At 37.0% G+C, this 18396-nt stretch overlaps 1 protein-coding gene across 3 annotated transcripts in view; it reads left to right on the forward strand.

Annotated features, from left to right (window-relative positions):
* The window catches only part of ssx2ipa (synovial sarcoma, X breakpoint 2 interacting protein a), a 59840-nt gene extending 43460 nt beyond the window's left edge, over positions 1–16380 (forward strand). For all 3 annotated transcript variants that reach the window (XM_028811536.2, XM_028811537.2, XM_028811538.2), the window contains 5 exons: positions 426–562; positions 5369–5542; positions 5647–5764; positions 15109–15259; positions 15548–16380. In XM_028811536.2, the coding sequence (XP_028667369.1) occupies positions 426–562; positions 5369–5542; positions 5647–5764; positions 15109–15259; positions 15548–15701 (734 nt within the window). In that variant the 3' untranslated portion in view covers positions 15702–16380. The remainder of the gene's footprint in view (positions 1–425; positions 563–5368; positions 5543–5646; positions 5765–15108; positions 15260–15547) is intronic.
* The last annotated feature ends 2016 nt before the right edge of the window (positions 16381–18396 follow it).

An 18396-nucleotide genomic window follows, 5' to 3' on the forward strand; every position in this document is an offset into this window, starting at 1 on the left:
TTTTTTCTAACTTCCTATTTCTAACTATTTATATTGAACACTTCATAGACATTTGCTTTCTCCTAGCATGCGATCTGTGTTATGTTTTGTTTGCTTGTTTTCTAAAGAGGAAACAAAGCCATATTTAAATATTTCTTGCATGATGGCCTCCTTCTTTGAGATAAAGATATTGTCAATAAAGTAATTTATAACATTTATTCTTTGGCAGAATGTACGTTGCTAAGTGCATTGCAGTATTAAATATTTCAAATTAACTCTCTTCCTCATTTTTGTTAAAACTTTGTGTATTGTCACTGTGTGATAACTTCAAGTATAGCTGCCTTATATACTGAGTTACAAATGCAGCTCATCCAAATAAATTTTCATTTCCTTTCAGGATTATATTGTGTATGTATTCTTAATAAAACAGGTTTTTATTTCTGTAGCTGCCTTGATGCAGATGGATGTCCAGAATGAATGTAATGTAGTTTCCCGTGAGATTCATGAGGAAGAAGTAGATAAATTGAAACTGGAAATTCAGCAGTGCAAAGATTTTATTAAAACTCAGCAGCAACTTTGGCAGGTGTGTTGGACATATTGTGCACATTTTAAGTTTTCATTATGTTTTTTTTTACATTTAACCAGTCTTGTGTGTTTTTGTTTCTATCCCAACTCCTCCCTTCTCTTCCTTACATCTGTAGTTTCTTTGATTAGTGGAAATGTAGGCCAATTCAAGTGTAATCATTCTTTGACTTCTTCTCGGATTAGGCTTGTTTTCTGTAATGATTCTGCTATCAACAAATTGCAATTTCACATAGTTTAGTGTTATCTGCAAAGTTAACCAGCTTGTTGCACCCTACGGATCAATGACTTTTATTGTGTTTTCTTAGAATTATAACATGTGAAATGCAATATCCTGTCTAAACTTGTGTTGACTGAATCTTACACATGCACTTGACAGGTATTGCTCAAAGATCTTGTTCATTTTTTCTTTAGTAAGGCAAATGTGGCATAGTAGTTAAGACTTTGAACTTCAAGCCCTGAGATTGTGGGTTCAAATCCCACTACTGACACTGTATGACCATGTGCAGGTTAATTCACCTGCCTGTGCTTCAAAGGAAATTTCAAATGTTGTAAGTCACCTTATATAAAAGCATTAGCCAATTAATAAGTAGTAGTACTAATACTGCTAATAATCTTCTGTTAATGTATACTCTGTAAGCTTAGTGGCCTTTTGTTACTAGGAAAGGTGCGATCACCTTTTTTTTTAGTGTGTAATGGAACAGTGTTGGTTAGCATCCAGTCTTTAGGAGTGTGCAATGATTTTTGGAAACCTATCGGTTTATAAATGTAATCGCTAACTTCACTGAAGTAAACTAAATCTGGCCCCTGCAGTTTATTTGATTTCATCTTTTTGTATACTGGTAGGAAATTTTGTCTCTGCTAGCTCCAAATTACTGAGTACCATCTTAATAGTCTCTATAGTTGAGACACAACACTACTACTGTTGGGCCTCAATCCTTTGTATTTGATTCCACATACCTACACTAAGATGGGACTCCTCTATTGTTTAAAGAAGACTCATAAATCCCCCCATATGCATCCACAACCATCTTTTTTTATAATACCACTATATAGGAATGCAGGGTTATCTGTTTATCTTGTACTATGGCCATCTCTTGGCCCAACTATGTGTAATTTTGTAATGTTTTGATGTTGGGTTGTGTTGTTTTGCCTATAGACTACAAGCTTATGTTTCCTTTTTGTTAGTGTTTGTCCCCGTATAGGTAGGGGTGCATATAACTTTTTTAGTGAGTTACTCAAGTGAGTATCATCAGATGGAGTTTGGTAAGCGATTCAATTCAAAGAGCTTTATTGGCATGACTATAAACAGTTTTGCCAAAGAAATTGAAAACATTGAAATAAAACAATTTCTATAACAGATTTAACAGTAAGGTAATGAATTAGGGTAAAAAATACAGATACAACAACAATAATAATAAAAATATAGCAGCAGCTTAAAAAGAGGTAAGAATCAGAAATACCTGATCACTATACAGAGTAAGGTTTTAATAAGTGCAACCTTCCTCGCTGTCTACCTCATAGTCCTCTACTTCAGCTTCCTACATGGTAGATGATGATGCTGCAGATGCATCTCCTTCTCCTTGGTTAAGCCTCTGCTTAGCTGTCCCCATCCACAGGTCAACCACTGGTTTTGGGTCAAATGTCTCTGTGGTCTTCTTTGACTGGTGGATGTGCATTATGGCCATGAGGTGAGCATGTGACAGATGAGATCTGTGCTTGTTTTTTATTACGTTAAGATTTGAGAATCCCCTCTCACAGGCTCCACTGCTCAAAGGCAGTGTAAGAGACCGTTTAACAAATTTGACAATGTTGGAGTAAAGATCTGGATTGTTTGTATTTATTCTCTGGACCAAGTCATACACGGAGGATGCTGCCAAGCATTTCCCTGTTTGCTTTAAGCGCATCCATTCTGTGACAGTTGTGTCTTTGTCAAGACTCAGTGTGGCTTCATAATTCTGAAGAATGGTTCAAACTGTTGTGTTGCCAAAACGATGTAAATCTTGTATTTCCTGAGGCCAAGTTGAAGAATCAAATACTAAGAAATGATCACATGACTTCAGTGAGTCGTATCTGATTCTAAACTCCTCAATTAACCCCCTGAGTAAGTTTATCTTGTCCCTGTCAGCATTAGCATTAGAAACAGTATATGCTTTGTAGTGGCCTTCAGCATCAAGCAAAAATGTAAACTGTCCTATGGACACCATGAGTTCATCCTTACATTCTCCAATACTCGGCTTTTTCTTCTGAAACACAATGGATGTGGTCTTCAAAATCTTGCCAATGTCAAGCACGTTGCCTTGAAAACACTGAAATTGGACTGTGCAGATATGCTGCAAGTCACTGTTATCACTTGTGGCCAGTTGCATTTTAATGGCTGGCAATAATCTTAATATTTTTAGCAGTGTGTCATGCTTCCTTGCAAACCATCTGATATTATGAAATTTACCCAATTTCACAAAGGAGATCCCGTTCTCTTCACACAACTTCTTAAGCATAGCCATATTTTTTGCTCCACCTTTTTTGTAAGTAAAACTGCAGCAGCTTGACCACGGAGTGATCAAAGGTCTCATAGTACGGAACGTTGTGATCAGCTGATTTTCTGCAGTTTTCTAGTGTGTGTGCGGTGCACAGAATGTTCATAAGGGAGTTTCCTACTGCAGCCAGTTGCCGTAGTTTCAGAACAATGCCGTCATATATACCGACGTTAACAGCAGCCCCGTCTGTGCACACGGCGACCAATTTTCCTCTTCCAGTTGTCCAAGCCTGCTTCCTGGAAAAGTTTAACAAGTCCGTCTGTTACAGCCTGCGCAGATCGGTCAGCACCCAGTTCGATTAGGCCAAGGAACTCCGTGGTAAACTGCCCGATGTTGGACACAGACACAATGAAAACGATCACATGCTCGGTTTTAATGGAGTCTGCTGAATTTTGGGGACTGACTTTTGATGGATTGGAAGACATCAACATTGCTTTCAACTCTGCGCTGATAGTGCGTGCGATGGTCTGCATTATCCGTGTGGCCGCCTCACGTGAATGATACGCAGTTCCGACATTTACTCCTAGCTGCTCCAGTAAAGGAATATCTTAAGCATAGGAAGATAGGGAACGAGCGTGTTTAGCTTTATGAAAGGCAAGGAGAAAAATATTACACAGAGCTTGCCGTTCTTCATTTACCTTTGTTTGCCATCTAGCTAGAGGGTGAGTGGAAATTTCTTCCTGACTAGCTTATTAGAAATAGCTTGTACTATATTCATGTGCTCCTTGCTCTTTTTCATGTTTGTCAGATAACGGATGACTGAAATTCTTTGAGCCTGTGTAAAAGGCACTTGTTTTGTCTGCGATATGTGGATGCGAGCGGCACAACTTATACCACATTTCAGTGCGCTCATCATTAGCTTCAATCCACGGCACATCTTGGAGCCACTTTTCAGAAGTAACTTTTTTTTTTTTTTTTTTTTTTTTCCCTGATCTGGCTCAGCTTGTTTCTTTGCAAGTGGTGAAACGCCAAAGTAGTTGCTTAATGTCTATCTTGTGTTGCCAATATGTCTAAAAAAAAAAAAAAACAACAATCAAAACCAAAAAGAAAACAACATATATTAGCAACATGAGGTGTCGATGTCCTCTCTGACCATCGGGTATGCACCGGCGCAGTAGGGACACAGATGACGTTACGCATTTACAATTTTTGTCACGCATGTGTACCAGCATACCAGTTTATGTGCACCCCTGTGTATAGGAAATTTTAAGAATGGCCTATCCTAAAAATCCCTGAACCTTACCTCACAGACATACTTTATTCCCTAGTTTACCCAGTGCTAAAGTAACCTAGTCTATTTGAAATGGCACTCCAATAACTAGTAAACCTACAAGGGGGCTCCGCCCCTGCTCGCTTCGCTCGCCTACCCCCGGCGTTGGGTATCCTGAAATACATTAGTCGACCCAAGCAGCACATTATTCCTAACATCACTCCGCAGTAGTGCCACTCACAATATGGCACTGACGCCTATGCCTCCACTCCGCAGTAGTGCCACTCACAATATGGCGCTGACGCCTACGCCTTCCGTACTTTATGGACCCGTGGGGCCTCCGTAGCCTGTTCCGTTTGAATCTGGGCTGCAGCGCAGAGTCCTCTTTTTGTGTGGCTGTCGGTAGTCGTTAGCCATGGGCGCGTTGTTGCTTCATTTCTCATTCACGTCAGTTGAACTCTTTCGTTTTTGGACCGTGACTCCTTCGTGCGCGGTGGATACAACTTCGCATGCGGTTTATGAGGTGCGTGCTGTACGTGCCTGCACAGTACGTCTCATGGTCCCATCGCCGTGTACCTGTGTCCATGCCATTCGGTTTACCATTCTCGGTTAGTAATATGGATACCCCCTCTACCCTAAACCAGGATCTTCCATACCTTAAACATTCTGATCTTTTCAGTCTTATTTGGACTGTGGCATGTGACACAGGCAGAAGGCCGCCTTGTCAGTTTTTTTTTTTTTTTTTTTTTCCTTGTCAGGTTAACACCTTACTCATTAAATTTATTTTCTGGAACTAACAGCCTATCCTTACTACATCTTTGTCCTGGAGTGGTCAATAACCACACTGCTCAGTCTCTGGCCAGAGGCTTATCCACAACCCCAGGGAGTTCTGTAGATTTAAAGGCAAAATACCATTCAAGACTTGAAATTTTATGCTTATGAAATTTAATACTGTGTATAATTATAAAATATTTGCTGTTATTGTATTCATTTGATTTTTGTTACTTTTTCATTGCAGTTGCATTTCTTATGCCAAGGTTATTTTTCTTTTTTATTACAGCAACAAGTTAATTCCCCATGTGATGAAGAAACATCATCACTTCTACAAGATTGTTATTTATTAGAAGAAAAGGAAAGATTAAAAGAAGAATGGAAACTGTTTGATGAACAAAGAAAGAATTTTGAAAGAGAGCGTAAGAATTTTACAGAGGCTGCTATCCGATTAGGTCATGAGGTAAATAAAAAGTGAAAACTTTTAATGATTTAAAATTTAGATAATTTATTTTCCTTCTGCAAATGCTAATGGTGTTTTGTTTTTTTGCATCTTTTCATTTGTAGAGAAGAGCATTTGAGGAAGACAGAGCTAGCTGGTTGAAGCATCAGTTTTTGAATATGACTCCTTTCATTGATCGTAAAAGACCACAGACTTCAAAACATCCATGTGCATTTTCTGCTAGTGAGTACCACTTTTCTTGTGTTTTTGTTTTATTTATTTTTCTTTTCCTTTCTCTCCAAATTACAAATGTTCTAGCTGCTGCTTTAGACAAAAGTATTGCAGTTTTTGATTCCATAGCATACCCGATGGCATTTTACAGCTTGTTGTTGATGTAATTTGCAATGAAGTGGTGTGATGCTAATTTATGAGGAATGTTTCCAGCACTTCATGGGAGCAATCAGTCCTCGTCTTTCTTGACAGGAATCGAGTGGCGGAGGTGGGGAAAAAAATATCTTTAAGATCCTCACTCAGGAGTATAAGCATCCTGCAGAATTATGTCCTTTCACTTCTGCCTTCATTTGACATTGGAAGCTGCATTTTACATTTTAATTCTATTATAACAGTCAGTTTTATGATATATCACAAGCATTCATCCTTAAGACTGTGGAAAATTGTGGGTTCGCTTCCCGGTTCCTCCCTGTGTGGCTAGCGCTTTGAGTACTGAGAAAAGCGCTATATAAATGTAATGAATTATTATTATTATTATTATTAAGTAGCCTAAATAACCAGGAATTTAAATACCAAGAACCAAAATTGGGTAGACTTTAACTTGGACAAAATAATATTGTTTCCAATAGAGAACCAGAACATTAGATATTGAAAATGTTTGATTTCTTTATTGCTGTATAATATTCTACAAACATCACCAAATCAGTTCCATTCAATTGGAACAGTCAAGTGACATGAATTAAAACTTGGTAGGATAAGATGTGTACCAGTAGATGAGTAAATGGGTACATTTGTAGCTTAAAATATTTTACCATTCCCATTGTAGCGCACACCAATTTGACAACCAACACTTGCTAATATTTTATAAAAAAAAAAAAAAAAAAAAAAACTTCAAAATTAAGCAGAACCTGTGCTGGTCTAGGGACATTAATATTGTAAATGCCTTTTGCTTTTAAGTTTGAAAGCAGATAAAACTATTTACAGAAGAGCATATCGCTGACAGACTAAAAGGGAAAATTTGATTATGGTTGCAGTCATACATACACTCATTGGTCAGTACTCAATCTTGTATCAGTATGTCTTGCTTTGCACGCAGCAAATTATTTTATTTCTCATTTGGTTGGTGAATGAATTTTCCTTTTGTTAATATGACTGACTTAATATGAGACTGACACTTCTCTGGGGAACCTATCCTGAAATTTCTTGGTAAGTGCCACAGAAGAGCTAGAGGAGAGTCAGTAATATATATATATATATTTTAAATCCAGCTGTATTAAAACAGTAAACGTTTTGAATAGCAGTTTTCAATTGACAGTTATTCATCAGTGCTTTAGTACCAACATGTGTTTATCACAGCATTATGTAAATTAAAGCTATTTCAACAGTAACAGACCAGTAATGGTACCACACAATTGAGTTTAAATGGTATACCTCAAAAGGCCTGAAATATTCAGTGGTTTAAATATGAAAATGAAAAAAATGAAAATGATCAGGTTTACACTTGAGACAATCTGATTTCCAAACCTACCCCAACCCCAAAAAAACAAATTACGCAAATGTTAGGAAGAAGACATGCCGGCTGAAAATTGGACTGAGCCCAGAGTAATGTAAAGAGACGGCACTAAATTTGGTTCCATCAATGCTTTCAAGACCCAAACAAATAAGTTGACAGGTTCTTTCATTCATCCATTAGTCCCTTTCCAGCTTCAAGTAGTGGTGCACTGTTATTTATCCTAGTAGCAAAATGTATAGTGTGAAAAGCTGACCTGTGTAGAGCTAGTGCAGTATATCTCTGTCAATGTGCACTCAGACAAGTGCAAATTTAGAATATCCTCGCATTCTGATAGCATTTCATAGGGCTATAAATAACTTGAAGATGTCTACAGACCACTCAATATCGATAAGTTAAACTCCCTCCACAAAAGACAGCTGTCCATCCAGTATATTGAAAGGGTTTGATGCAGCAGTGTTGTCTGTTGTGCTGTGTAGGATTTATCAGTTAAGCTTTTGGTTTGACATAATCTGTTAAGTAATACTTGCTTATCTGCTAGAGTGTTATTAGAATAATAGGGTGTGGAAAGCATACCCCCAGACACAGACAGACACACACCAGAATGTCCAAAACACACTTCTTTATTTCCTCTTTGCACCACAATGCCTTCCTTCACCAACTCTTTCTTCTTCTCTTTCTCTCTTCTTCTCTTCTCACCTTCAACCTTCTCTCTTTTTCTCTCTTCTTCTTCTTTCTCTTCTTCTTCTCTTTCACCTTCGACCTCCTCTCGCCCTCCTCACAAGCTTCGTCTTCTTCCTCCCAACTCTGGCCCTCCTAATGGAGGGAGGCGGCCCCTTTTATTATGACCTGGATGAGCCCCAGGTGCTCCCCCTGACATCCCTTCCTGGTGTGGCGGAAGTGTCAGGAGAGCACCTGGAAGCACACCAGGTGCCCTTGGGATTACTTCCGGCAGCACTTCCTGGTGTGGTGGAAGTGCTGCCATCCAGGACTCCCTAACTGTCCGGGCGCCCCCTGGCGGTGGCCACGTCTTCTCACAGTGGTGAGTGTCCTGGCTCCATTCCTGTGGCCCCCAATTAGGCCCGGGCGGCTGCCCTCTCGTGGCCGAGGAGAAGTATCGTCCAACTCGGGGACTGTCCAGGCGTCCCAGCCGGGCAGTGTCCCCGCTCATCCGTGACAAGGGCTATGAACTTATTTTGGTAGGAACAGTCGAGTATGCATGTAAATTGTATCTAAGTTAGATTTTTACCATTAGAATTTAAACTTTTGGGTTTTTTCACACTAATCATCACAAACCTTTTAGAAAAGATCAAAAATGACAAAGTTCATCTCTTTAATTGCATTTTAGTACTGTTAGAGGTAAAATTAAGGAGCAGAAAAATTTACATTTTAAGGAATACTACTGTATAGATCTTGGGGTGGAAAAAAGTGAGGCTTAAGTCAATGACTTGATAAAACAGAAATGCCTCTTCTCAACACACTGAGTAGAGAAGAGAAACAAATGGTTGAGGCAGTCTGAAATTCAAGATATGATTAAACTATCAACAGAATTTTATAAAGTTTATCATTAAATTAGCAAAGGTCCTTTCAGTATAATAAAAGCTAGAGGGCATAACGTTTAATCTAAAACGCTTTCTTTCCAAAGATACATGAATTATCTGCTTAAGTCTAATGACCATTAAGATCCTATATAAAGCTTCACCTAAAGTTTTCCTATATATTTTAGGATCAAACCAAATTTATTAAAGGCAAGCATCTAGTATTAAATATTTGGCATTAAAGAGCTCAAGTTTCCAAAGTACCACGGGGTACCTAGGGCTGGGCGATATGAACTTAGATTTATTGAATATCATTTTGGTCAAAAATAGTTGCAATATCAAATTATGTTCTCAAAAAACCTTGGATTGAAGATCAGCACACGTGATGTCACTAGGGGATCGTGGACTGTATCGGACAATGTCATCAGAGACTCAGCTTTTTACTAACTGCCATGCTAAATAGTGATCACTAAGTATTTGCATATATACTGTATATTCTACATATAGTGTTTTATGATTTACGTAATTTGTAGTGTTTCCATATTATGTATTTGCATATACATTCCATTTCTTGTCTGTAGCAGTCTGTATAATGCATGCAGGTATTTATTTTAAAACCTTCACCAGCACAATAAGTACTTTATTTACGGTCGGCATCTTGTTTTTTGTATCTTGAGTACTGCTGTCTCTATGGTATACCGTACATAGGTATTTTACACAGCTTGTGCCAGGTAAGAGTCCGTAAGGTGGCTACTGAAATTCTAAAGAGGGTGTGGATTATCAATCCCAGTGAACAGTTAAATAACAATCCCATATCAAAGTTTGTCATTATAAAATCACACAAATTTTTATTTCATTAATTGTCATTTTATTATTCTATAACTGACTTCTGCTCACAAAGTAATGCAGTTGTAGATAGATAGATAGATAGATATATACTTTATTAATCCCAGTGGGAAATTCACATTCTTCAGCAGCAGCATACTGATACAATAAATAATATTAAATTAAAGAATGATAACAATGCAGGTGAAAAACAGAAAAACAGACAATAACTATGTATAATGTTGAATGTTAACGTTTACCCCTCTGGGTGGAATTAAAGAGTCGCATAGTTTGGGGGAGAAACGATCTCCTCAATCTGTCAGTGGAGCAGGACAGTGACAGCAGTCTGTCGCTGAAGCTGCTCTTCTGTCTGGAGATGATACTATTAAGTGGATGCAGTGGATTCTCCATAATTGATAGGAGCCTGCTGAGCGCCCTTTGCTCTGCCACAGATGTTAAACTGTCCAGCTCCATGCCAACAATAGAGCTTGCCTTCCTCACCAGTTTGTCCAGACGTGAGGCGTCTTTCCTCTTAATGCTGCCTCCCCAGCACACCACTGCGTAGAAGAGGGCGCTCGCCACAACTGTCTGATAGAACATCTGCATCATCTTATTGCAGATGTTGAAGGACGCCAGCCTTCTAAGGTAGTATAACCGGCTCTATCCTTTCTTGCACAGCGCATCAGTATTGGCAGTCCAGTCTAATTTATCATCCAGCTGCACTCCCAGATATTTATAGGTCTGCACCATCTGCACACAGTCATCTCTGATGATCACTGGGTCCATGAGGGGTCTGGGCCTCCTAAAATCCACCACCAGCTCTTTGGTTTTGCTGGTGTTCAGGTGTAGGTGGTTTGAGTCGCACCATTTAACAAAGTCATTGATTAGGTCCCTATACTCCTCCTCCAGCCCATTCCTGATGCAGCCCACGATAGCAGTGTCATCAGCGAACTTTTGCACATGGCAGGACTCCGAGTTGTATTGGAAGTCCGATGTATATAGGCTGAACAGGACCGGAGAAAGTACAGTCCCCTGTGGCGCTCCTGTGTTGCTGACCACAATGTCAGACGTGCAGTTCCCAAGACGCACATACTGAGGTCTGTCTTTAAGAGAGTCCACGATCCATGCCACTAGGTATGAATCTAATCCCATCTCTGTCAGCTTGTCCCTAAGGAGCAGAGGTTGGATTGTGTTGAAGGCGCTAGAGAAGTCTAGAAACATAATTCTTACAGCACTACTACCTCTGTCCTCCTCCAATAATAACAGATTCAAATGTCACCTCTACATTTTTAAATGTTAATACAAACTGATTGCTCTGTATGTTGAATATGCACTTACTGTGGTTAAGAAGCTTGTGCTTGTGTGAATATTATCTTCATATTCAGTAACGTGTTTTGTCTTTAGATGTTACACTGCTGGAACTGTTATTTTTGGGGGGAAAACCAAACCATATGTAAACAGCAGGGCTAACTCTACCTGTTGTACACAAGCTCTTCCTCTTCTGATCCTTGCTGCATTTGTTGCTCACACTCCACCCATCTAGGCTTCATGGGTAGATTCAACATAGACACACTTAACACTAGAATCCCTGAAGCCTACAAAAACATTTGTTATGCCGGGCCACCTTAAATTCCCACGCACCTCCTCATCAGCACCTTGGTTTTGTTAATGTGACAATCGGTACTGGCAGCAGGCAGCCTGCTCACTCATCCCCTACCAAGGCAGCAGAAGTCTTACACAAACTTCAGCTGTGAGAATTTTGTGTATCTGGGAATGAGGTGTCTCGAACTGTATAGTGTAAATAATATATTGTTATTTGGAATACATACATTTCATTTGTGTTCTGTGTCTACAACAATCTGTATAAATGTAGGACGACAGGAAATATTGAACACATAACTATCATTTTTTTCATGTTATAGTAATAATGACAAAATGTTGACGTGATGTGTATAATATGTGAAGACTGAAGTCCAAGTATCAAACACTTTCACTAAAGGTATAATAAAATAAGTGCGCTTTTGTTCAAGAACATAAAAGAAATTGTTCAATTTACATGTTGCTGTCAAAGTGTAAAAACTGAAGCCCAAAAATATTTCGATACGAAGGGGTGGCTGGTGCAGAGGTAAGAATTGCTGCTTCATAATCAAGAGGTCGCTGGTTTGAGCCTGCGTTCTCCCTGCATTTAGCGTTTTTGAGTAGTGAGCTTCTACTATTATTACTATTATATAATAAAAACATACACTTAATTTGAGTCCCTAACAGCTGGTGTAAATTTATGGTATTTGTACAAGTTAGCTTTTTTTTTTCTTTTTTTTCTTTTTTCAGTGTTATTCTGTCAGTCACATTCAAACTTTGAGGCTGTAGGTTCATATCCTGCTACTGACACTGTGTGACCATGAACAACAACATTTATTTATATAGCACATTTTCATACAAAAAGTAGCTCAAAGTGCTTTACATAATGAAGAAAAGAAAAATAAAAGACAAAATACAAAATTAAAATAAGACAACATTAGTTAACATAGAAAAGGAGTAAGGTCCGATGGCCCGGGTGGACAGAAAAAACAAAAAAAACAAAACTCCAGAAGGCTGGAGAAAAAAAATAAAATCTGTAGGGGTTCCAGGCCACGAGACCGCCCAGTCCCCCCTGGGCATTCTACCTAACATAAATGAAATAGTCCTCTTTGTAGTTAGGGTTCTCAAGAAGTCACTTGATGGTGATGGTCATACAGACTTCTGGCTTTTAATCCATCCATCATTTTTGGAACATGGTGCTTTGGGTAGATGGTGGAAGCCACCACCAAAAGGACACTGGAAAAGGAAACAGAAGAGAGAGTAGGGGTTAGTACAGATTTTGAATGAATAGTTATTATAATGAATTGGATATACAGAGTATCAGGATTAAATTACAGTGAAGTTATGAGAAGGCCATGTTAAAATAATGTGTTTTCAGCAGTTTTTTTTAAAGTGCTCCACTGTATAGGCCTGGCGAATTCCTACTGGCAAGCTATTCCAGATTTTAGGTGCATAACAGCAGAAGGACGCCTCACCACTTTTAAGTTTTGCTCTTGGAATTCTAAGGAGACACTCAGTTGAGGATCTGAGGTTACGATTTGGAATATAAGGTGTCAGACATTCCGATATATAAGATGGGGCGAGATTATTTAAGGCTTTATAAACCATACGCAGAATTTTAAAGTCAATTCTGAATGACACAGGTAACCAGTGTAGTGACATCAAAACTGGAGAAATGTGTTCGGATTTTCTTTTCCTGGTAAGGATTCTAGCAGCTGCATTCTGCAGTAATTGCAAACGATTTATGTCTCTTTTGGGTAGTCCTGAGAGGAGTGCATTACAGTAATCTAGCTGACTGAAAACAAACGCGTGAACTAATTTCTCTGCATCTTTCGATGATATAAGAGGTCTAACTTTTGCTATGTTTCTTAAGTGAAAAAATGCTGTCCTAGTGATCTGATTAATATGCGATTTAAAACTCAGATTACAGTCAGCAGTTACCCCTAAGCTTTTTACCTCCGTTTTGACTTTTAATCCCAATGCATCCAGTTTATTTCTAATAGCCTCATTGTATCCATTATTGCCAATCACTAAGATTTCGGTTTTCTCTTTATTTAATTTGAGAAAGTTACTATTCATCCATTCTGAGATACAGATTAGACATTGTGTTAGTGAATCAAGAGAATGGGGGTCATCAGGTGCTATTGATAAATACAGCTGTGTGTCATCAGCATAGCTGTGGTAGCTCACGTTATGTCCCGAGATAATCTGACCTAATGGAGGCATGTAGATTGAGAAGAGCAGCGGACCCAGGATAGAGCCTTGTGGAACACCATATAGGATATCATGTGTCTTTGAATTATAATTACCACAACTAACAAAGAATTTTCTCCCTGCCAGGTAGGATTCAAACCAGTTTAATGTCGCTCGTTCTGCCTGTGCTCCAATTGGAAAAACAAAAGAAATGTAACCAATTATATATTAAATGTTGCAAGCTGCCTTGGATTAAGGCATCTGGTAAATAAGTAAATGTTCAGTAATTGTACCTCCTTTAGTAGTCCCTGTTACTGTTGGGAAGTTATTCACTTCTGCATTTAGTCTTCCTAATATCCTATTTACCCGTTGCTCTCATGATCTCATATACCCTACAGTTAGTGATGGAGTAGTTAGTCTTATACACCTTAAACAGCTGTTTTTCCTTTGTAACTTCAAATGGACCTCAATCCGTTTGAAAAATGTGTGGGCAGTACTGAAAAAGCATGTGAGCAACTGTTTTAGTTACACCAGTTCTATCTAGAGGAATGGGCCAAAATTCTAGCAACTTATTATAAGAAGCTTAAGGAAAACTACCCAAAGTGTCTAGCTCAAATTAAACTCTTTAAAGGGAATTCTACAAAATATAAACAAAGTGTATGTAAATTTGTTACCCACGTGAATTATGATGTGGTCAATTAAAAAGTGAAATGCGCTGTCTGTGAACATTGTTGGAAAAAATTACTTTTTCCCTGCACAAAGTAGATGTGTTAAACTTTATGCCAAACTGATAGTTTGTTAGTATAAAATCTGTGGAGGGGTTATATAGTCAGTTTTAAAGAATTCACCCAAAATATGTGCAAACTTCTGACTTCAACTGTGTATTACATGTATACCCCTGCCCATCTGTATCATTTAGTTAGTGTTCTGTTATTCCTGTTCTATCAAAGTTAATGCAGGTACATATAATTCCAACTCATTAATTTTATTCTTAATTCTCCTAGCATCAAGGCAAGCATTTTTTAATGGATTTCTTGGTTTACTTTGAAATTTTTAATACATTTTTAAGAAACTTTATCTTTTGTATTTAAAGAACTGCCTCCCCCTTTTTTGGAAGTTCTAAACCTGCCCTGTCCTTGACTCCCTGCCTTCTGAGCTGGGTAGAAAATGGAGTGTTTGTGTTTCAGAACAATTGAAAACTAATGTCTATATAAATAACTTCATAAAAGTGTTCCCTCTAATGGATTTGAGTCTTTCATGCATTACATTTTTTTGACTTTTCTAAATATTTAATCTCAATCATTTAGTTAGTGTTCTATTATTCCTGTTCTAGCAAAGTTAATGCAGGTACATATAATTCCAACTCATTAATTTTATTCTTAATTCTCCTAGCATCAAGGCAAGCATTTTTTTAATGGATTTCTTTGTTTACTTTGATATTTTTAATACATTTTTAAGAAACTTTATCTTTTGTATTTAAAGAACTGCCTGCCCCTTTTTTGGAAGTTCTAAACCTGCCATGTCCTTGACTCCCTGCCTTCTGAGCTGGACAGAAAATGGAGTGTTTAGTTTTCAATTGTTCTGAAACACAATGTGTATATAAATAACTTCATAAAAGTGTTCCCTCTAATGGATTTGAGTCTTTCATTAATTACATTTTTGTGACTTTTCTAAATATTTAATCTAACAGCTAACTTGATTTTTTTAATTAGGTACAGAGCCAGAAGTAAGAAATTTGCATAGTTCTCCACAAACCATGAAGTCTGTTGTCACAAACATACCTACACCAAAATCCCAATCGTCATTGAAAATGCCAAGCACTCCTGATCTCTACCAAACTTTGTGCCTTATTCCAAACAAAAGGTAATTTTTTTTCTTATGAATTGCATTTTTTTATTCTCCACTAGGTGGCAGTATTAATTTTTTTTGTTTTTGGAGAGCAGAGTTGTAAAACCCAAAGAGTGGTTTGCAAATTTTTGTCTTTAAATTATGTATAAAAATCATAGTCATCAGCTATCTGTGAACTTGTTCACCAGTTTGTTTTTAAAATGTTTCTGCGTTTGTGTGTGCATAAAACATGTATACGTTTTTTTATATATATATATATATATAAAACATGTTTTGTTTTTTTTTTCCCCCCCTCTTTAACAGCTCTCCTGAAATCCAGCCAAAGCGAAGTAGTTTGCAAGATCCAAATGTTAGAATGTACAGTGGTGAACTGTCCACACCTAGGCCAAGACACTCCTTAAACTCCGATAACTATTTTATTTATTGTGTGTCTAGAGATGAGAATACTTTAAAATGATTGATTTTTGTGTTTTTTTTTTTTTGTTTTTTTTTTTCCGAAGATTTGTGTAACTTTTTCTGTTTTGATTCTTTCATTTAATGTGCTCCATGTAGGATGAACAGTGTTTTATCCTTTTCTCAGCAAGATTTTCTGAGCTACATTGAATTTTTTTTGTCTTTTGATTTTTAAGTTTTGTTTAGCTGTATAATTCTTGTGGATTTTTTTATATGAAATTGGGGAGAGAAGTTTATTCTTTTTATAGCCATCCATTTCAGTAAATAGTATCTTTAGAGTGATATTAATGATCAGGTAAGAATAAAGATGGAATGAATGTAGAGCATGTGATTTTTCACCAGGAACTTCAAGTGAAATATTGCAATTAGCACTTTCTCCATTTAAAGCTGAAACTTAGAAAAACATTTAATATTTCCTTGAAGGATATTTTTATATAGTGCATCAGTGTGTGTTTTTTTTTTTTTTTTTTTTTGTTACCATAAATGTTTTGAAATTAGCACTTTTAAATTATTTGGTTACTTTTTTTTTTTGTACAGTCTTTGAATTGCATTTTAATCTACTGTCCTAAAGGTACAGCAACATAAATGACACTATTATGCAAGTTTTTGTTTTACAAACAATGACCTTTGCTTATTTTGATAAGCGACAAGGAAAGTGAATTAATAAAATCAAGTTTACCAAATGTGTGTGTGTTGTTTTGAGGTTTTTTTGGAGACTGGTGATAGGGAACCAGTTCTAGAATTCTACACAGCAAATCATTGGGTTACCAACCTGGTAGTTCCTGTTTGATAATGAAAAAGAAAACAAAAAAATGTATCTTTAAGGGTTGGACCGAGAGCGCTCACAAGTATTCTGCCACTGTAGAGGTTTCTGCACAGCTCAGTTTAGTCTCAACTCTGGGTCACATTCATTAGGCTTCAGAATAGTCCAGGATCAGACATAAACCACATGTTTCATATGTAACCATAACCTTTTTATTAGGCAAAATGTGGGTTGTCTCATTAGAATTTTAAAATCTTCAGTAAACTTTCAGCAAAGCTGCTTTATGTTGGAAAACTTCAAAGATTTTTTATATAGATCTGAATAAAAAGAAATGAGATACAAAAACCTTTGTTTGTCAAAGCTAGGACAAGCACATTGTGTGAGATTCAGGAGCTGTTATTAAGCAATTTTGTTTTTGCTTATACCAATTTGTCTTAAAGTAAGCAGTTCAACTATATCCATTAATATTTATCTAACTGTTTGTTTGGGTTGCATTATTCCAAAAGGTTTGTTGACCAGGTATTTGAACTGGGTCATGATACCCCCGTATAGATAACAGAGATGCTGACAAATATTGCACACTGAAACTTACAATTTGAAAAAAGGAAATTTTATTGTGTAAACATAGCAGCATTTTTGTTACAAACAAATGCTTTAATATTCAACACCTTTTAGATCATCTGATTTTTATGTTTTAATAATATTATTCATTGATTATTTTGCAATGTCATGTAGGTGTATGTCAACAAGGCGAATTCCCTTTTTCTATGTAATTTCTTATGTCTTTTAATGTAGTTTGAATTTTGTTGCTTTAATCTTTGCTTCTGTGTTTGAGTGTTGAATTGCAAAAATATATTCCTCTCAAGTTGAAATCTCGTGGCATAATTGAGGTGTGGGCCATGATTTTGTGTTTTGATTCTAACCAGTTTTTAATATTGAAGGCCAGTTCCTGCCACTGAAAGTTTTTTGATTTTTTTTTTTTTTTTTTGGTCAAATCATCTGCTTCTTCATTTTTTTGTTAGGGTTTTAGCTCTAAAAAATACTGAATGCCTGACGCTGCCTACAATGTTCATACTAAAACCACTATGATGAATACATTTAAAATTAAAATAAATGCAAGATTTGAGGGGGAAAAAAATCTGACATTAGTGTGGTAGGCTAGAAGTTGCAAGCAAATTGGAAACTTTGCAGTCCTCTCCCATATTTTAGGAATGAATCGATACACTGCCATCGTCATCTGGATTTTCTTTAATGTAACATCTCAGTGCAGTTTGCCATACTTATTTCTATTCTGAATGATTGAATTTAAATGCAATTTTTATGGAGATTTTAGTTGCAGACAACTAGCAAATAATGATAAAATACTTATCTGCTTTTCTTCATTAAATGGAAAATAATGCAAATGACCAATTTGTTTGATTTTCTGACTAATGTAGTAATTCCCAAATTAATTGTCAGTTTGTTTTTCTATATTTGACAATTAATTACATATGAGGTTACTTTGGAAAACCTTTTGGTAAAATAACACAATGAATTTGGGCCTTCCTACAAATATATTTGTACCCTCTCCAGGACAGTCCTAACCCTGAAATTCCTCACCCGATGTCTAAGCATTGAAGACAGAGCTGGGTGTCTCTTGAATTGTACACACAGAATAATCCATCTTGAAGTAAATAAGATTATAATCGGTCATAATAACTTTCAGAGCACAACAGTTATTTAAAATTTCTTTATATTTGGAAATAAAGTATAACAAAACACGACAGCCAGCTGAATTAGAAATGTCATATGATGGACAAACAGACGCTAATGCACCGAGAGGGCCCCATCTAAAGTTCTTTGTGTTTATAAATGACAAAAAAGTAAACGACCCTAGAATGTTTACTTTAAAATAACATTAATGAGTTTGGTACAAGTTCTGAAAAGTTTTAGGCAG

The sequence above is a fragment of the Erpetoichthys calabaricus genome, chromosome 10 (genome assembly GCF_900747795.2).
Source record: "Erpetoichthys calabaricus chromosome 10, fErpCal1.3, whole genome shotgun sequence".
Lineage (NCBI taxonomy): Eukaryota > Metazoa > Chordata > Cladistia > Polypteriformes > Polypteridae > Erpetoichthys > Erpetoichthys calabaricus.